This window comes from Gouania willdenowi, chromosome 7 (genome assembly GCF_900634775.1).
Source record: "Gouania willdenowi chromosome 7, fGouWil2.1, whole genome shotgun sequence".
Lineage (NCBI taxonomy): Eukaryota > Metazoa > Chordata > Actinopteri > Blenniiformes > Gobiesocidae > Gouania > Gouania willdenowi.
Genome location: NC_041050.1, coordinates 22,776,747 through 22,797,151, shown reverse-complemented (window position 1 = coordinate 22,797,151; position 20,405 = coordinate 22,776,747). Strand labels below are relative to the sequence as shown.

The window sequence follows — 20,405 nt, the reverse complement described above, 5'->3', positions numbered from 1 at the left end:
TGTATAAATATTGTTTAGTTTTTTGTTTTACGTCATTTATGCATTTTTTTTGTATAATTATTTTTTGTTGCTTTAAGTGGTGTGATTCTTTAGTCATTTTGTATCTTTTTTTAGTGTAGTTTCTTTCTTTCTTTTGTGTAATTTTTGTATAAATATTTAGTTTTGTGTATTTTGAGTTATTTTCATATTTGTTGTTGTTTAGTGTGTGTGCCTGTCAAACGTTCAGTAAACTTAACTATTTTCATTAGTTAGGTGTAGTGGCAGGTGTGTCGTGAGTGAAGCTGCAGTAATCATCAGGCGTTCACTATGTAGCACCGTTTACTGATCTGACTCAACACTACAGTCACTACCACCCAATGGACGGGTGTCGTGACACAGATTGTAACCGGACTAAATGGTGGTCCATTACACACACACACACACACACACACACACACACACACACACACACACACACACACACACACACACACACACACACACACACACACACACACACACACACACACACACGTAGACGGTGGTCGATAGTGAAGCGCACCTGATCGGTGTGTGTGTGTCGTGTCTCCCCCAGGGTGATGATGTGGATGATGGAAAAGGTGGTGTGGAAAAAGGATCTTCATTGAAACGTACTTGCAAAATAATACAAAGTTTATTAACACAAGCAGAATCAAAAGAACAGGGCCGGAATAGGGACCCTGGGAGAACAAAGCAGGTCAAACCATGTTCTCAGGCCAAAAACAGGAGAAAGGCAGAACCCCTGTGAGAGCACGAATGGCCAAATGTACTCTGAAGAAAACCAGCTAAAAAAGGCATATACAGTATGATTTAACGGGAAACCAAGGACCAACGGGTGGAGTTTAAGACAAAGACAAAGAAAGGAAGCAACAGTTGTCCGTTATGGTGGTAAGACCCTCACAAGACAATGAACAAAGGCCGGAGTTAGATTGTTTATGGGCTGAAGCTACATTTTGAGGAAGAGCAGGAAATGTGAACAGGATGCCCCTGAGGGTCACAAGGCAATGTCACATGCAAACAGCAGGTCTACAGAGACAACTGGCTAGGGTAGTAAACCCCATATATATATATATATATATAAAAATGCAAGATGGCGCCGCGGATGGCTGCTGTGGTGTGTTGGTGCGCACTTTTTTGTCTTGTTTTTGTTGTAAAATCCGCAACTGGCTTCTCTTATTCAAGAGAAGAGCTCTTGAATGTCAGGGCAACAACCCCGAGAGATTTATTCCCCACTTTCATCGCTTCCTCTGTGGATTTACTGGACATTTTACTCAAAGGTGCGCTCACCTTTGCTCACGCAGTGAAGCGCCGGAGGAGAGGAAAAAGAGCCGGTGCGCTTGTGCGCCTCCGCCAGCGCGGCCGACGCACACCGTTACCGGGGATATTCCTCTCTAACGTGCGCTCACTGTGTAACAAAGTGGACGAACTCCAGCTGCTGTTGGGTAGAAACAGAGACTTCTCCTCATCTTCTGTTCTGTGCTTCACGGAAACGTGGCTGTGTGGAGCGGTACCGGACTCTGCGCTGCAGTTGGCCGGCTTCCAACTTCACAGAGCGGACCGAGACGCGGAGCTCACCGGGAAGAAGAAAGGTGGAGGAATCTGCTTTTATGTGAACAGTAACTGGTGTAACGACGTGACAGTGATCCTCCAGCACTGCTCTCCTCACCTGGAATCCTTTATTATCAACAGCAAACCCTTCTATTCTCCCCGTGAGTTCGCTTCATTCATCCTGGTTGGCGTGTACATCCCACCGTCAGCTGATGTGCGCGAGGCACAGCGCACACTCGCCGACCAGATCCTGTGCATGGAGCGGACCTACCCGGACTCTTTTATCATTGTGCTTGGTGACTTTAATAAAGGGGACCTCTCACACCAGCTCCCCAAATATAGACAATTAATTAAATGTCCGACCAGAGAGGAGAAGACACTGGATCACTGTTACACCACACTAAGCAGTGCTTATCACGCCGTTTCCCGTGCTGCACTGGGCCAATCGGACCATTTGATGGTCCATCTGATTCCTTCATACAGACAGAGGCTGAAGCTCTGTAAACCTGTGGTGAAGGAATCTAAACAATGGACCAGTGAAGCAGTGGAGAAACTCCAGGAGTGTTTGGACTGGACTGACTGGGATGTTTTCAGGTCTGCGAACAGTTCTCTGGATGAGTTTACAGACGCTGTGACGTCCTACATCAGCTTCTGTGAGGACAGCTGCATTCCATCAAAGACCAGGGTGAGTTATAACAATGACAAACCCTGGTTCACAGCTAAGCTCAGAGGGCTGAGGACAGACAAAGAGGTCGCTTTCAGGAGTGGAGACAGAGCCAGGTACAGAGAGTCGAAGTACACGTTTGAAAAGGAGGTGAGAAAAGCCAAACGTTTGTACTCAGAGAAGCTACAATATCAGTTCTCTGCAAATGACTCGGCTTCTGTCTGGAGAGGGCTCAGGCAAATTACAAACTACAAGCCCAGAGCCCCTGCTGCTGCTAACGACCTCTGCCTGGCCAACAGTCTGAATGAGTTCTATTGTAGATTTGACAGACAATGGGACAGACCTGACTCCAACCCCCCTCACACCTCTGACCAGCCTCACTCCAACACCTTCACCCCCCACATCAAAGCTACAGTTTCACCCCAGCTGCCTACAGAGGCTCTCTCCCCTATCTTCCCCCCCTCCTCCCCCCCTCCTACAGAGACACCTTTCTCCATCAAAGAGAGAGATGTGAATAGACTTTTCAGGAGACAAAACCCCCGTAAGGCTTGTGGACCGGACTCTGTCTCTCCCTCTACCTTGAAGCACTGTGCTGATCAGCTGTCTCCAGTGTTCACAGACATTTTTAACACCTCACTGGAGACATGCACCGTACCAGCCTGTTTTAAGGCCTCCACCATCGTTCCTGTCCCTAAAAAGCTGAGGATCACAGGACTTAATGACTACAGACCCATCGCTCTGACATCTGTGGTCATGAAGTCCTTTGAACGCCTCATGCTCTCCCACATCAAGGACATCACCGACCCCCACCTGGACCCCCTGCAGTTTGCCTATAGATCCAACAGGTCAGTAGACGATGCTGTAAACCTGGCTCTCCACTTCATCCTCCAGCACCTGGACTCCCCAGGCTCCTACGCCAGGATCCTGTTTGTGGACTTCAGCTCTGCTTTTAATACAATAATCCCAGCTCTCCTTCAGGACAAGCTTTCCCAGCTGAACGTGCCAGACTCCACCTGCAGGTGGATCACAAACTTCCTGTCTGACAGGAAGCAGCACGTGAAGCTGGGAAAAACCATCTCTGCTCCCCGGACCATCAGCACTGGATCTCCTCAGGGCTGTGTTCTTTCTCCTCTGCTCTTCTCCCTGTACACCAACAGCTGCACCTCCTCTCACCAGTCGGTCAAACTCCTGAAGTTTGCAGACGACACGACCATCATCGGTCTCATCGCTGATGGAGACGAGTCCGACTACAGGTGGGAGACAGACCGGCTGGTGTCCTGGTGCAGCCAGAACAACCTGGAGCTCAATGCTTTAAAGACAGTGGAGATGATAGCAGACTTCAGGAAGAACCCAGCCCCCCTCACCCCCCTCACCCTGGGAGACTCTACAGTGAGCTCTGTAGAGTACTTCTGCTTCCTGGGGACCATCATCACTCAGGACCTCAAGTGGGAGCTGAACATCAGCTCCCTTATCAAAAAAGCTCAGCAGAGGATGTACTTTTTGCGGCAGCTGAAGAAGTTCAGTCTGCCAACAAAGATGATGGTGAACTTCTACAGCTCCATCATCCAGTCCATCCTCTGCTCCTCCATCACCATCTGGTACGCTGCAGCTACGGCCAAGGACAAGGCCAGACTGCAGCGTATCATCCACTCTGCAGAGAAGGTCATCGGCTGCAATCTGCCCTCCCTCCAGGACCTGTACGCCTCCAGGATTTTGAGGCGTGCAGGAAAGATTGTGGCCGACCCCTCCCACCCCGGTCATAAACTGTTTCAATCTCTCCCTTCTGGTAGGAGGTTTCGGTCCATCAGGACCAGAACCTCCAGACACAAAAACAGCTTCTTTCCCTCTGCCACCATCCACATGAACACACCCCAAGTCACCCACTGAACCCCCCCCCCCCCCACCCGATCACCACCTCCACCAGCTGATACCTGCTGCACTGTATATATATATATTTATATTTATATTTATCCTATTTATCCTTTATTCTCTATCTATCCTTTATTATCCCTCATCCTTTATATTTATCATTATTATTATTATTATTGTTGCTGGGTTGTGCTTTGTTGTTCTGTTTTTATTTCTTTTATTTCTTTTTGTTGCTTGTTTTGTGCACCAACCACCAAGTCAAATTCCTTGTACTGTCCTCAAAACTGTACATGGCAAATAAAACATTTCTGATTTCTGATTTCTGATTTCTGATATGGTTAGGTCACAGTTGAAGGCCTATGCAGTCAATACACCTCATGTGACTCTCTACCTTAGACACAAATCTCCTCCGTTGGTTCTCTCTCACACACGTGCGCTGCTGAGAAATGTGCAGCTTTCAACACAGCGCCATTGCCGTCAATAACTTCCGGATGAGGTCTATCCGGTCTAATTAGCGAATGGTCAAACTAACATGAAAATAAACGTTTCGAAATGTCATCACCAAATAAAGAAGAGTAAAAAAGTATTTTTCTTCAAAAGAGAAGTCCACGGGAGTTCATGCACGCACCGGAAGTGAGCTGTGCAGTGAAATAGATATAGATGGTGCGCTAGCGCCCCCTCACACTCTGAGGTCAAAAGTTGAATAGGTTTCATTTCGGGGCCGTTCAGAAGTGAAATGAAATTAAAATAAACATTTTGAAATGACCAAATTACTCCAAAATAACAGATACACACACTCGAGGTATTTGGAACCCATTGACCAAGTTTCAGGTCGAACCCGCATCGCGTCGGGGAGATATTTACTCCACACACACACACGCACACAGACATTTCCGTCATTGTAGTATAGAAGTGCACAAGATGGACCGGTTGATACAGTAAGACAACTGGAGTAACGCCATCAGCTGAAACAGTTTGAAATTTCAGGAAAAAAAGTCAGGAAAAGACAAGTGTACTCTCATCCGACGCTAACAGCCGTTAACAGAAGTGCGGCATTACAAGATCGCTGCTTCCAACTGTGCATCCGAAACGTGTCCTTTTCACTTTAGCTGGTGTTGGGCACAGAACCTCCTCATGGACATTTCTGAGGATTTAAAGACCCCTGAGTGTTGCAATGCTAAAGATATCGTGTAATGTGTAACACTTCACTTTCGGGCCACGTACTTTGGCCAATCAGTAATGGAGAAAACGAATAAAGGTGTTTGTTTTCCGTTTTTCATTTTCTGTACCGAAGTAATAGAGCTTGAATTTGAAAAACAAGGTGTTTTTAATTTTTTAATTTTGGTTTTGGAAAAAAATATCAAATAATGAGTGTTTTTTCCATTTTTCATGTTTTTGTTACATAATGAAAAACGAATGATTGAATGATACACGGACTCTCCTATAGCTTGGTGGCAGCGCCTGCAAATTGGATTTCCTATTGTTTTACCGTCTCTGCCTCATTTAAAGCCAAAATAGTTCCAAATGGAACTTTTTGAAGTTTCGTTTTTTGAACTCCATATACATATATGTTTTTTTTTTTTTTTTTAACTGGGATCATTAGCAGTTGTTAAGACTCACACAGGTTTGCTGCTGTTGCCTGTCAGCATTCGAACAATTCCTTCCCTCAAGGCTCTGTCTTCAAACTTCACTGTGTGTTCCCCAATTGTCTCTGGGTTAATTGATATGGACGCGTCCCTGAAGAGAGTGCGAGAATAACAGAAAAGTTGTCTCATCGTTGAGGGTATCCCAGTAAACTGCAATCAAAAGTTTGCTTCAAGGAAATTAGCTTTTTTTCATTGATTGAAAACATTCAACCACAGAGGTGGTTATATGTTATAATCAACAAACTGACCGAAACAGTGTCCAACGTAAAGTTATGTATACGTAGGAGGAGTTGCTGAGCTCCTGGACCATTGCTGCTCGACTGGCCGGACTGATGCTCCACAGCAAACTGGCATCACTCTTGATCTTGGCCACAACAATATCCTCAGCTTCATAGTTCATTATGAATTGCATCGCGGACTTGAGAGAAGGAACAAAAAAGATAACATTAACTTTCCGCAAAATGTACAATCAAATGACACTGCAAGGATGTTTGAACAATGAATGTATTTAGTTAACCACCTGTTTTTATTGGGGACTGAAACATCTTGGTTTCATTAGTCAGAGCCATAAAGTGGTTAAATGAGGGCAAAGGCCATTTATCCTGTGGTGGTAATAAAATGAGCGCCACCCTGCTGCTGGCTGCTCCACAGTTCTCCCGTTCCTGTCCCCCCCACGTTTCTTGGTCAGGATGTAAGTGAAACTACACAATGCAAAATGTATTAGGCTAACAAGCTGCTGAAAGCAGTGACGCCATAATAGGGACAGGCTGTATATTTACAACAACATACCGTGCCATGCTTTGCTGATCTGTCCCTGGATAACGTCCTGCTCTCGCATTGACTCGCCATGATTGGCACACGAGATGTAAACAGAGACACGTCGACAATACATCTTCTTCTTTATCTTCTGTTTTACTGTGGTTGGTACGGCATTCCGCAAAAATATGTAGTGGCACTGTAAACAGGAAGTATACTGCAGCTAGCAAAGTAACGGATATATTGTAACGGTAACTGCTTTATTTCTTTAAAAAAATAGCATTAGAGTACTAGTTACTGTCAAAAGTAACTTTGGTAGCACTGATTTTAACCAATCCTAAGACCAAAAGAATAACATGGTAGCCAATTGCAAGTAGAGGGGGGCGAGTCACTGAGTCATATTGCTTGATGTTTGAAGCCGGGCAGCGTTGCGATTTACCATGGATATCCGGAAATATTTCCACAAAAGTACAAAAATACCGGGTGACAACACATACAGGAGTGAGCCAGGCTGCTACTTACAGCCTCACTTCTGTTGAAAACATTCAGACCTAGATCAGCAGCCACACAGGAGTAAACATTCAGGCTATGAGGGTTAGCTACAGCAGGTAGGGTGTAGCTACAGCAGGTAAGGAGTACAAGGAGCTGCACCAGGCAGCGTAACACTTCCACGTGGAAAAAAAAGCAAGTGACAAGAACAACACCGAGGGTCACCATAACATTACAGCTGCGTTGAATAACAACAGGCCACTGCAGCTTAGTGATCCCTGCACAGAATAGTTACAAAGACCGATCCTGCAGTGCAGAGCTATCTGCAGGATCGGAAAAAGCAAAGTGGACAATGAAACAGGTAATAAGACTATTAAGCAAAAATTCAGTATTGTTTTTAATATATGCAGAAATCTCAAAAGCTAAAATGCTCCTTCAAAATTATTATAATGTGTAACATGGTATTTGAGACCTTTAAAGTAAACAGATATTTCAGCATCAAGCCTTGATCAGTCACACAGATCACACATCAGACATGTTATTTAATTGGTTCAATGAGATGAGCATTTACTTAACTCATTCAGTGCCAGCCATTCTCAGATTTTCTACCCCCTCAGTGCCAGCCGTTTTTGAGCATTTTGACTGATTTTAAAGACCCACAGAATATTTTCTACTATGACTATCTGAAATCTGACACCAGATTCTGAAAGATTGAAGCCTCTACTTTCATCAAAAAATGTTTCTGGCTCTTTTCATTCTTTTGTAATCAGCCGTTGTATAGAGCAAGTTTTACACAAATCTTCAGTTTCTGAGAAAAAAAGCCTTTTTGTAAAAAAAACCCTGTCAGTGACTTTAAAGCTTTTTTTTTTTTTTTTGCTTTAGTGACAGCTCTAACATCTGAACGTCGTTTCCTTATATAAAAAAAAACACAAACCGGGCTTTTGATGGCAAAATTATTATTATTTATCTATCTGGGTCAGAGTTAAATAGATTTCTTACTGTATTTTGGCATTCCTCCAACTTTCTCTCCCGTCATTCTGCACACACATAACTTCCTCTTCCTCCCGGACATGCAGAGGGTCACTGCTTACCCCGTTTTTTTTATGGTTTTATCTCACAATCGCCACACTATCCATGAGTTCCACACTTGCTCTGGTCGGAGTGTGCGCTGCTGTGCGCTGCTGGGAACGTCAGCTCTGCACGTAACCATTTTCTGTCTCTTAAACTCTTTCCTCTCTCCCTCTTAGCTCTGCTGAGTATGGATGATCTCTCATCCAAAGGTGCACTGCTACCTCCTACATGTCACCTATTATTTTGCTATCTGGCTCACAGGCTGGGGGTATTTTGTGTATTTAATGTATATTTTTATTTGGGGGATCATTATTGTTATGATTGATTGAATGTTTATACTATATAAATACCAGAGAGGAAATTCAGTTTCAATTACATCCCGACCAAGAAACATGACAAGACAATCACCTATAACATGGGGGGACAGGAAAGGGAGAACTGTGGAGTAGCCAGCAGCAGGGCGGCGCTCCGTTTCTTAGATGAGAAATATGGAAGAAGAGGTCAGAAGAAGAGGTAAATAAGACCAAAACCAAACTAGGCCCTTGTAAAGAGGGGCAGTTTGGCATCATGAAAAAACTCCTCTGCAAACATTGTGACTAAAACCAACAAACACAACATTCAATTAAATACAACAGCACGTTAGCACCAGGGGGTGGGGCTTTAGGATGGGTAGTTTGTAAGTCAGCCAAAGGATGGCACACAGCTGCCCTTACGGCGCTTTGCTTCTTGCTGCAATCTGCAGGGAAGAAGGGGGGGTTGGGGCCGGTGAAAAAAAGGGTTTTGTGTGAAATCGTGAGAGTAATCAGTGTTCATGTGAGCATGTGCCAGTTTTCTGAAACTCTGCTGCAGTCTCTCACAGTTTGTCTCAATAAGGATGACGTGGGACGGCGTAACCGTAGAGATGACCTTGAGAGTTTGTTAGCCAAGACAAGAAATCCCAGATGCTCACTGGAAAGTGAGGGAAAAGTTAGAGCGTCGAATCAACATACCATCCATGGTAGAGTGTGGAGAAAAAACAGACCTTGACAACAGGCTGTTGGCCGAATTTAGATAAGTTGTTTTCAGATAGGCTAGTCACAACATTGACTACCAGCCTTATTGTTACTGGTCATTCATCTAATAATGTGGCCATATCCCTTGACACAAACTCTCTACTCCTCCTTAAAAGTTCACCACAGTGGATTCCATCTGAGAGTTCTGAGAATTCGGCTCCTTCTGTCAATGACTAGAGGCTTTCCAATAATGCTGCCAACGTAATCCGAATTTTGGAATAAATCAGGAAAATGCCAGTTCCAATCAGCAGAAGACCCGTTATCATAATTCCAATCTGGTGGATGTCTTCCACATCCTCAGGACATACGGGCTTTACTTGCCCAACCTCCTTGTTGAGAAAATTTGACCAATAGCGTTGAGAGACCCGCTGATCAATTCCATGATTTAGATTTAAGATCGGGATGCAGAGAGAGGCCCCTATCAGATTGTGACAAGCCAGAAACAAGACAAAGAGCAGCAAGCAGGAAAAAAGAGGGAGCAAAGAAAAAAGTGTCTATCTCCTCTGAGAGCAAGGAGGTAAAAAAAAATATTTATTCCAAACTTATTCCTCAATCCTTTTTAATTTTCTCCTTCCTAATCATACAGATTGTGAAACAGTTCCTGGGACCACTGAAAGCCAAGTCCACCGTCTTCACAGCATTTAAACAAGGCCTGACATTTGGAGCTAGTACCACATCTTGTGAAAACTAAATTTTCCACTCTCAAAAATGTTTTTACTGAGCATCGCCCAACTATGCTTCATCAATGCAAGGCCAATCAATCCTGTTGGCATTTGAGAAGGACTTAACTCAGAAATTCAGGAATGAGTGGAAGTACACTGTTTTGAATCTGTGTACCCATCGTCTTTGGTTATTTTGTTTCAAATCCAAATAAAAAAAAAAATAGAAAAAAAAATAGTTTTTATTTTTTGTTTTTGTTTGTTTTATTAATTTAAAACCAGAAAAAGGAAAATGACAAAAACAAATGCAAAAAAAAAAAAACAGTTGTTTTTTTGTTTGGTTTTAAAATCAAATTAATCAAAAAAACAATGACAATGTATTGTTTTGTTTGTTTGTCTTTTTAAAAAAGCATCTTCCTTTTGACATTGTCTATCAGCTCACCAAATTTCATTTAAATCTGTTCAGAACTTGTTGAGATATCCTGCTAACATCCACATTAACGAACTGACAAATAGACAAATGGCGGTGATAACATTACCTTCTTGGCAAAGGTAAATATAACAGTTCCTCCCAGGACAACCTTGTGCTTAAATGAAAATTTTACTTCAGGTGCTGAGATTAGGGCAAGCAGTTGCTTTTTGTGTTTGCGTCTTACAGGATGCGTAGCATAAAGTTGGGTTAGCCTGTTGAATCCAGCCTCTGTGTATGGAACCAAGTTCTGCTCCTGAGCGCTCATGGTAAACAACGGCTGCAAAAACACACACAGAAAAATTCTAAAAGACAAGGTCATGAAGTGGGAGTGGTATGCTAGCACTTTATCTCAAGTTTACACCCTGACCTCATATCCTGCTATACTGAGCTGAATGGAGACGTCCACTGGCTGATTGGTCACTCCAGCCGCTGATTGGACAAGTGACATGAAGAGAAGTGGAAACCAGATGATGCTAATAAGAGCGAAGATGATAAATCCACCCATCCCATATTTCACCACCTTCTTCTTCTTCTGTCCAGGAGTGTGTGGGTATTTCTGTATAAATGACAAACAAACAGTGGTAAGGGGCGGACTGTGAATTAGTGGTTAGCACATCTCCCTCACAGCAAGAAGGTCCTAGGTTCAAGCCCTGGGATGGACTCTTGGGTCCTTTTTGTGTGGAGTTTGCATGTTATCCCTGTGCCTGCTTGGATTTTCTCCGGGTACTCTGGCTTCCTCCCACAATAAAAAACCTGACTGTTGGGTTGATTGGAGTCTCCAGATTGCCTGTAAGACTGAATGTAAGTGTGAGTGGTTGTCTGTTGTTTGTTGCCCTGCAATAGACTAGCACCCTGTCCAGGGTATACCCTTGCCTAGTGCCCAATGAGAGCTGGAAATAGGCACCAGCAGTCCCCCGTGACCCTGAAGAAAGGAGCAAGCGTGTCAGAAAATGAAGGGATGGAGAGGGGTTGTTCCCACCAACAATTATGCAGTCCAAATTATTCCTTTATAATATACATATATTAGATTTTGTCATACGGATTGATGGATGCAAAACAGCAAAGATTCCTGGACACTATTATAATCAAATTTATATTCCCTTAATGAAGTGATTTTTGTCATGTGACAGTATGTGTCAGGGCCCATGATACTATATAGTGGTTTTCAGCCCTGTGTGGGCCTCTCTGTTGTACCATACCTGTCAAGTTTTGGATTTGAAAAAAAGGGACATTTTCTGGCTTGCACTACGAGCCATCCCACCCACCCAACCAAGTTCCAGTATCCCTTATATATTATTTAAGATAGGTGTACAAGATATCTAAAAACAGCCACTTGTCAACCACTTACTAAATACAATTGTGTGATTAGAATCTGGTAGGTCGACCTTTATTAACATTGAAATGCTGTGAACAATCGTACTAGGGCTGGGCAATATGGACCAAAACTCATATCTTTATATATTCTCTCAAAATGGTGATATACCATATAAATCTCGATAATTTTATCAAATAAAGTCTGACCAGAAAGACAATTCTGGGTTAAATTTGCTGATGCAAAATGACACACAGGGACATTTATTAACAAACGGCTACACAATATGTGTACTCCGAAATACATCTAACTGAGCTTTACATGTTGTTCTGAGAAAAAAAAAAAAAAAAAAATATATATATATATATATATATATATATTGATATATGAAATATAGTTTTCTATATCGCCAAAATAGAAAACTCGATACATCTTGAATCTCGATATATCACCAGCCCTATTTCCTAAATTATAAAACAGCCTAAATAAAAACATAAATGTGTATATGAAGCACATGTGTTTATTTAATATACTTACAGTTAATATACAAGTCAACACATTGCATATTTACTGTTAATTTCACATTGCATGTCTTTAAGTTAGACATTTACCTTTTAATTTTGACATCAATTTTACATCTTTTAAAACTTTTTGAAAGCAGTGTATATTTGTGGTGCTTGTGAATGGCTGGTTATTCATGCTGACTTACGTTGTTCCTTCCGCTGTGGGAGACGTTAAAATCTCAGTTACTAATCTAACAGAACGTGTAACTGTGTCCCATCCTGCTGGTCTTTAGGAAGGTAAAGTCTGTGTCACATTTCACAACGTATTTATACGAGTTCTTTGTTTTTTCACTGGAACGTCTTCATTCATCATCTCTTTTCTGAGTGGTTTCCGGGTTTGTTGGTGCTGTCAGCACTAGGCTAGTGACGGCGTTCAGTTTAGTAAAGGATCTTTAATTACTATTACATTAAAATACAGGATATTTACGGGAAAATACTAATACGGGAAGATGGCGGGAAACAGGGGTAAAATACTTGACAGGTATGGCTGTACCTGTTTGGTCATTCCATGTTTATTGATATTTGTGTTATTTTAGTTCACAGTTCATAGGGGTCAGGCAGCATAAGCTAACAGAAACTTATTGTTATCCTATGTGTTCTTCTTTATTTTCTCTTCTTCTTCCAGGGAAATCATACTTCCAATGCATAAACAGTCACCAAATTTTGCACATACTAGATTGTCTCAGCTGTAAAAACAGGCAGCGCTACAGCATTAAGTCTCCTCCTCACTGTCCCACGTCTTCATATCAGTACATTTACAGCTTTTTATGGTAACTTTTTCTGGATCGAGACTGAGATAGCGCTCTGTCCGTTCCCGTGCACCATCGACTTAGCAGCAATTACGTTGACACGATTGCTTCTGCTGTTTTGCACCGAGCCTGCGCGCACATGCACCTAATTTAATATGTATTTGTCACATGAAATAGGTTTATATAACCCTTTTATAAATCTGCACGATGGGTGACGTTAAACAGAATGTGTCCATACTCTGGGCACCTCTGGGCACAAGTCATGGGAGGGCCTGCCTTCTCCAGCTCCCCTGAGCCGTGGTAGAGGCCCGGCTCCCTTAAGTCCTACCTCCTATCCTACACACCATCACTTTGATCAGCGGAGATGTATTTCACACCTGCACCAGATACTACCATCACAGTGCTGCACTCCTACTTAGAGCTTTAACCCCGCACACGGGGTCTGGCCTAATCTTTATCTTTTGAACACAGGCTCTGGTTGGCCTTGACTCAGACGCTGCACGGTAAATGAATGGTCAGGTCATTTGTTTCAATTAGTGCAAGAAAGCTGCACAAATGGATGCTTAGGAGGCGAACTGATGGCTGCCCTCTGGCACAAGAATAAATTAGGTGAAAAATGCATAAACAATTTGTTCTGAAGCTGTGTTCTGTCAAATAAGCACATAATAGACAGCAGGTTGCTGATTTGGTGAGCTACAGCAGTGTTACCACATGCTTTACAGCATGCTTTATGTTTATAGTTGTGTTGATTTGAATTATTATCAATATTTTTTTTTTTTTTTTTCTTAAAATACTATAATTATATATCCTTATACTCAATAACCCTTCCTGTTATTAAAATGTATCCTCAGTCAGGCCAACTTTTTTCAAAGCCTATTTTCAGTGAAAAGGACAAAGTTTCAGAACATTTGATTTCAACTTAATATAATCTTACAACAAAAGCATGTTTGTAAGTGATGAGACAAATCAGATATAAACAATCTCAGTCAGATTAAATACTAATAGACAGTTTTAAAGCACAATGGTCCCTAAATAATAAATAATAATAAATCAATATTTTACGTAGTTTATATTGCTTTAAATCAGCAGTAAATGTCATATTTAAGTAACTACAATAACTGATTGTTTGATTTCTAAATGTAAAAAATCTTGTAATTTAAAGACTATTGGAAAACTTTTGAATTTCTTCCTATGTGTATGTCTTTATCTCTTGATGAGATCATGTTTGACCCTGACAATCACAAATGTCTTACATATCATAACAAAAGAAGACACATGGCTAGCCATGTGCCAGGCCAAAGGGAGGAGAGCACCAGATAACAACACTGGATACAAACGTGGAGAAAACTTTACTGTCAGAGCACGTGTCTGTGTTTTAGTATAGGGACTTAAAGAATTTGGCAAAGGACTCTGAGATTTCATCCGGTATTGTAATTAAAGCATTTTGTCCTTTTGATTGAATTGTTTTTTACTGTTTGTTGATTGCTGTTCTCCCAAGTGGAATGCTTTGGCATAGTCCCACAGAATAAGTGGCAATGTTTAAGTTAAACTGTCAATGGTGAGAGCTAGAGGACTTCAAGTTCAACAAAGCTACGTCTGATCTTGAAGAATTCATTCAGATGTGTTGTTATCTGCTCTGTACAAGAAGAAAAACTGTTTTTCAGCATTTCTTTTAACAAGTAGAACGTTTTAACTGATTCTAAAATCTGTTGAATCAGTCTGTAAAAAAAGTGTTTTTCACCAATTTAATTAAAACACCTCAACTTGCTTATAGTGATTTATGGAAAAAAATGTCCATAGTGAAAACTAATTCCCATCCTTTAATGTAAAATATTATTAAATGAAATTAGTCTTTTCATGTACAGTATGTGCGTGTCTTTCCTCCCTTGTGTGTTTTATTATAATTGAATAATAATGATTGATCTGTTGCTCTTAGCCTCCTGTTTGCTTGGTAGGCAGGGCTAAAGTGGCTAAATCACTTGGTATCCAAAAGGCCTCCCCAGGCTTCAGGACCAAAGGTTTACAACCTCTTTACTACAGCACATGCAAATAAATAAATAAATAAATATTCATTTATCAATTATTTCCTTCAGGTATGCAAATACAACAAAAATTCTGATCAGTTACATGCAAGGTTTAATCCATTTCAATGGACAATGTTAGCTTTTTCTGTGCCTTTTTACATCTCGGCCAGGGGACTACACATGAAAAATGGCCTTCTGGCTAGTTCTGGCTTTTTTTTAACCATGTTTGTTCATGGGTTATATGAAATTGCACTGTCCCCTTTCAAGTAAACCAATAAAAAATAAATAAAATAAAATCCCACATTCTGACATCCATTTAGTTCAGGGAACCAAAGTTAATTACTTACCATTTTCAAAGCGCTCACTTACTTTCTCAGACTCCCTCCAACATTTGAGTATGAATATGTTTGCATAAATATCTTCAACACAAATCCAGCTAGACAGAGACAGAGTGGTTTCAGTCCAAACCCAGTCCATCACTGCTCTCAGTTCCGTCAGGAAGGGAACCATACGAAACCTGAGAGAGGACAATAAATACAATTTAATACCTTTAATGATTTTAAGAATTATTTCAATAATAGGAGTGTAGCACATTCCAGTACCCTTGAAAGAGGAAGAGGTTCAAGTAATTGAAGTGCTTGGTGAGGAAGTTTCCCAGGATGCGATTCGGGTAGCCACATTTTATCTGGTAGGCAGATAGGCCAAAATAGATGCACTTTACAAAGTACCACAGCTGGGCAATTGGGTTCCTGTTAAACCTCCTGGAGCAACCAGAAGCAGAGAATAATTTTGATCAGTTAATCTTTTGTTTTTTTGGTTAATCTTTTACATTTGGAAACCAATTTGCTGTTTATTTGTCTTTCAAAACATTTCAAACCAAAAATAACTAGAAATCAAATTAAGGGATTACAAGGGTAGTGGTTGGTGTGATGTTAGTTTACATAAATCATGCACAAAGCAGAACAAGTGTCTCAAACTCAAAATGTCTGCCCTTTTATCTTTTCTGGCCGACTCCTATTTACAAAACAACTCAAACAATTAAAGTCTGCCTGTGAAGGATTTTTATTGATTATTGATTCATCATATTTTTGTGTAATGAAAGCAAAATACCCATGAATATACCATCCATCTGTCATGCACCGGCTTGCTCCTTTTCAGGGTTGCAGGGCACTAACTTACTTTCCTTTTAAAAAAAATAAAATAGTGTAATTATAATGCTTTTATTTATATTTTTGTTACCATGTCTACATATGTTGGCATAGGTTAGCATTACATGCAATGCAATCTTTCTCCAATAGCTATGCATGATTTATTCTTGTGAAAAATAAAATGATACATTTATTATTGTGTATAACTGTGACCAGCCCTTCTCATCAAATGGCAAGATGGACCTGCTATTAGGGGGAAAGATATAAAAAGAGAGGGCAGCGAGATGGAAATACAAGGGTAAAATAGTTAGGGAAGACAGGACAAAGGACAAGAGTGTGCTGTTGGTATAATGTGATGTCACTATTGTGTAGAGAATTAAAATCTGCTGTGACAGTCTAGTGACAAATGTATGGAAAATATTTGGAGGCAAGCCCAATAGACAGTTTTCTGTGCAACGTCATTACAGATATGGATGCACAGCCCGAGGGCAGGAAGCAGGACATTTGTCATTGTTTACAAAGTCAAGCAGCAAAAGAAAATAAGAGTTGTTGGGCTGTTAACTGCACAAACTGACAAAAGGATGGATGGAAAATGTTTAATATCTTAAGGGGATCTCATCCGTTTGACAAAGTATTATGGCTCCAACCCATTAAAAGCGTGGATTAGGGTCCAAAAGGTAGTTGGGTTGTACCATACATCTCTGTGCATGTCCACCCAGGCATCATCATTGTGCAAACCCTGAATCTGTTAATTAAAACTTTAAGTTTTGCACAAAGTACATAAATATATGCATCTAAAGATGTATATGCATGCAAACTGTCCTTTGTGTATACACTGGGATCAGTGATGTGCTGTGACCACTAGGGTTGGGTATGCACGATGCAAATTGAGACCACCAATGACAATTTCATAAGTTTCTGCTGGCAAGTGTTAATTCAATTCAAATCAACACTATTTGTATAAAGCAAATTACAACAAAGTCATCTCAATGCTTATCAAAATATAAAATTCATAATAAGAAGGAAAAAACCCAACAAGATCCACATGAACAAGCATTTAGCCATCTAACAAAATCAACATCATAAACACCATTAAAGAAACAATTATTCAATATAGCCTCCATACTCTCCCAACAAGATATAGCTCATGACACGGCAGCGCATTCGTTGTTTGTGTTGGAAACGCAGAAACACGGAGAAAAAGACAACAACTCGGAACAGCCTCAGTGAGGAACATCCACAAAGTCAATCCTTCCTTTTGTACCATTCACTGTGAAAAGTATGAAACATTTTCTGACCTTAACTTTGCTGAAGGTCTGGAAACTCAGGTGTTGGTCTCCCATCTTTTAAAAGCTGTTGTTTTTCCTCAAAAAAAGTTTGTCTATCGTCTCTAGTGCTGTCATCCTGCCTGTAGTGTTATCCCGCCCACTCGCTAGAGCGAGAGAGAACGTAGCAGCAGCGGTCACATGGGATCAATTCACTAATGCACTGTGAACATACGTAAAGCATTTAGCATAGCGCGGTTAAATGATTGTCATCTTGGGGAACTGACTGCGCATGCGCAAACACGTAAAAACATGCTATGGGAACAGAGGCAGAGCAGCCTTGTACTTTTGGGAGGGGGCGTGGCCTGAGGGAGTGAGACGGCAGTCGTTCCAGGAAATAGCGCTGTTTAGTAATTTGGGCTATGAAACGCACAAAATGCGGACACTTTCAAACTTATAGGTACTGTAGGCTATTGGAAATGGAAAAATAAATAATTTATAATTATATTATAATTAAAACAAATAATCAAAATATCATTCACCCTTGGGTAGGCACTGCCTACCTTGCCTACCCTGACTGCACGTCACTGACTGGGATTCTCTTTGAGATAATAATTGTGTGTTGGGCCATATGATAGGTGATTATTGATCACATTGATTATCGATCAATATTGTTGCTTTTAACTGTTTATTCTCCAAATATTTGTGAGCTTTAAACTAAAAAATTGCTATTTTGTTATTGTTGTTATTGACTTGAACATATATTGTCATGCTTGTATTTTAATGCCTTTTTACATCTCGGCCAGGGGACTACAGATGAAAATTGGCCTTCTGGCTAGTTCTGGCTTTTTTTTAACCATGTTTGTTCATGGGTTATATGAAATTGCACTGTCCCCTTTCAAATAAACCAATAAATAAAATAAAATAAAATCCCACACTTTGATTCCAGAGCTCATTGGTTTGTTTTCAATCTTTTGTTTTATAGGCCCTAATGAACATTACTCTGATACCCATCATATTTTTAGGTAAAAACCCCATAATATTGTTGTTAAAGTAATGTCTGAGTTGAAGGTACCTATAAAAATCCTGTCGGGTAAGGTCATATCTCTCTGTCATAGATTTAAAATCTGGGAATTCTAAATCAATGAACAGAAGACACAATGTAGTGACTCCCTGTTGCTCCCACTGTTTGAATCCTCCATCATGAGTGGCCAGTCTAAATTCTAGTGTTGTGTTCAAGACCACACAATCCGAGACCAAGACTTGCCCGAGACCAGAATGCACCGAGACCAAGACTTTCAGGAGCCGAGACCGAGACCAAGACCATAAACATTTTTTTTTCAATTTAAAAAAATATATAAATAAATAAAATTATGACAAGGTTCAACAGTTAAATACCATTCTCTCTTTAATTTTAGTTTATTTTAAACACATTTGACGGACAAAAAAGGTGCCTGCAAAAAATTTACTAAAATATTAAAACTACTACTGCTACTGATAAATTCACAATTATTCTACATATTTGAAAACAAGATTATGTCAGCTGAATGTACAGCAAGTGTTTAAAAGTATTTCTGCCAAGAAATAACGATTCTCGATACCGCTTCTTTGAGTTGTGCAGGTCAGCAGGTCACAGATTTCACAAGATAATTTTTTTTTGAAAAAGCCTTTAGCCATATTTATTAATTCACTTAGTTTAATTTAGTTGCTGTACTGTAACTAGGGTATTCAATCACAAAGGTCCCCAACTGTAACATGTCCTATATTCTGTATCTTTTATCACAATTCCTAATATTGGATCTTGTCTTATAGCTTGTGCAAGCAGTTCAATAAACAAGTTAAAGAGTCCAGAGCTAGCGGGACAACCCAGACCTTGTTGCAGGCCTATGTTATTGGAAAGGTCCCCATTAACTTCTATCCTGGCTATTGGGTGTGTGTATAATGTTTTAATGTTATTTATGAACTCCTCACGAAAGCCAAATTTTTCCAAAACTTTATAAAGAAAGTCTCATCCCACAGAGTCAAATGCTTTTTCTGCATGCAAGCTAAGCAGGATAGCCCCAAATTTGCCTCTTTCTATATGTTCAATGATATGGAGGGTTCTTCTGACAATGTCCTGGGTCTGGCTGCCTGGGATAAATCCTGTTTGGTCCTCGTCTATTAATAAGGGCATAATTTCCTCCATTCTTTTAGTCAAAATAGCAGCAAATAATTTATAATCCTGTTTCAGAACACTGATCGGTCTATATGCCCCACATTCTTATAGGTCTTTTCCCTCTTTTGGTATAATTGAAATAATAGCCTCCCTCCAAAATGGGAAAGGATTCCCATCTTGGATGGTTGAAGCTTTTATACAGTATTGGTAATGTTGTATGATTGTGTATTAATCATTCATTCATTATCCTGCAAAAGAAATGCTTATTTAACCATTCCAGCTATCTGCCTGTCCTGATGAGTCACACCTATTAAACTGCCATTGTTATAAATAATGTTAGAAAAAATGTGACACAAGAGAAGACATGACCATCTGTTACTGATACTTCTGTTTTTCATGGATGACTTCTGTTTTTGCAGAAGGAACTAAACACCTCGAGGTGAAGGGTCACAGCTTCTTTTACTGGGAATAAAATGTCTTTAACATCCTTTTGTACTCCAGTTGAACCATGACATCTGTGTAACCTTTTGTACTTCTGTATGCCATGACATCAGTATGAACTTGTGTTCTCTTTTTCTATTCGCTAAGGTGATCAGGACATGAATTATGACGCATTATCACGCCACGCTTCAAGCTATATATATATCACTGATTATTATGTTGGGCGCTCTTGAACAGATATACTTGTTGTTCGACAGGCCCCCGTCTTTCTCTATCGGCTGATAGTTTAGGACTTTGATACTTTGAAACTTTTGATTGACTTTTACTTGAGTTTTGTAAACCTTTAATAAAATTCATTAACTATTAAGAAGCCTTTTTGAGTAAATCAACCGCCTGCAAACACCCATATCTGAGACAGCTCCCGGGTTTGAAAGACACGCTTCTTGACCTCTGGTAAGTAAATCCTCCCTTGGCTCCCTCAATCACAGGGGAGTCAGGGTGGGC

The 20,405-nt window shown here is 40.6% G+C and overlaps 1 protein-coding gene across 1 annotated transcript in view; it reads right to left on the bottom strand.

The window, feature by feature from the left end:
• LOC114466762 (piezo-type mechanosensitive ion channel component 2) overlaps window positions 1–20,405 on the bottom strand; it is a 216,453-nt gene that overhangs the window by 7,219 nt on the left and 188,829 nt on the right. The window contains 6 exon segments of the mRNA XM_028452478.1: window positions 5,720–5,836; window positions 5,994–6,163; window positions 10,429–10,521; window positions 10,612–10,800; window positions 15,262–15,409; window positions 15,495–15,653. Of these exon segments, the coding sequence (XP_028308279.1) occupies window positions 5,720–5,836; window positions 5,994–6,163; window positions 10,429–10,521; window positions 10,612–10,800; window positions 15,262–15,409; window positions 15,495–15,653 (876 nt within the window).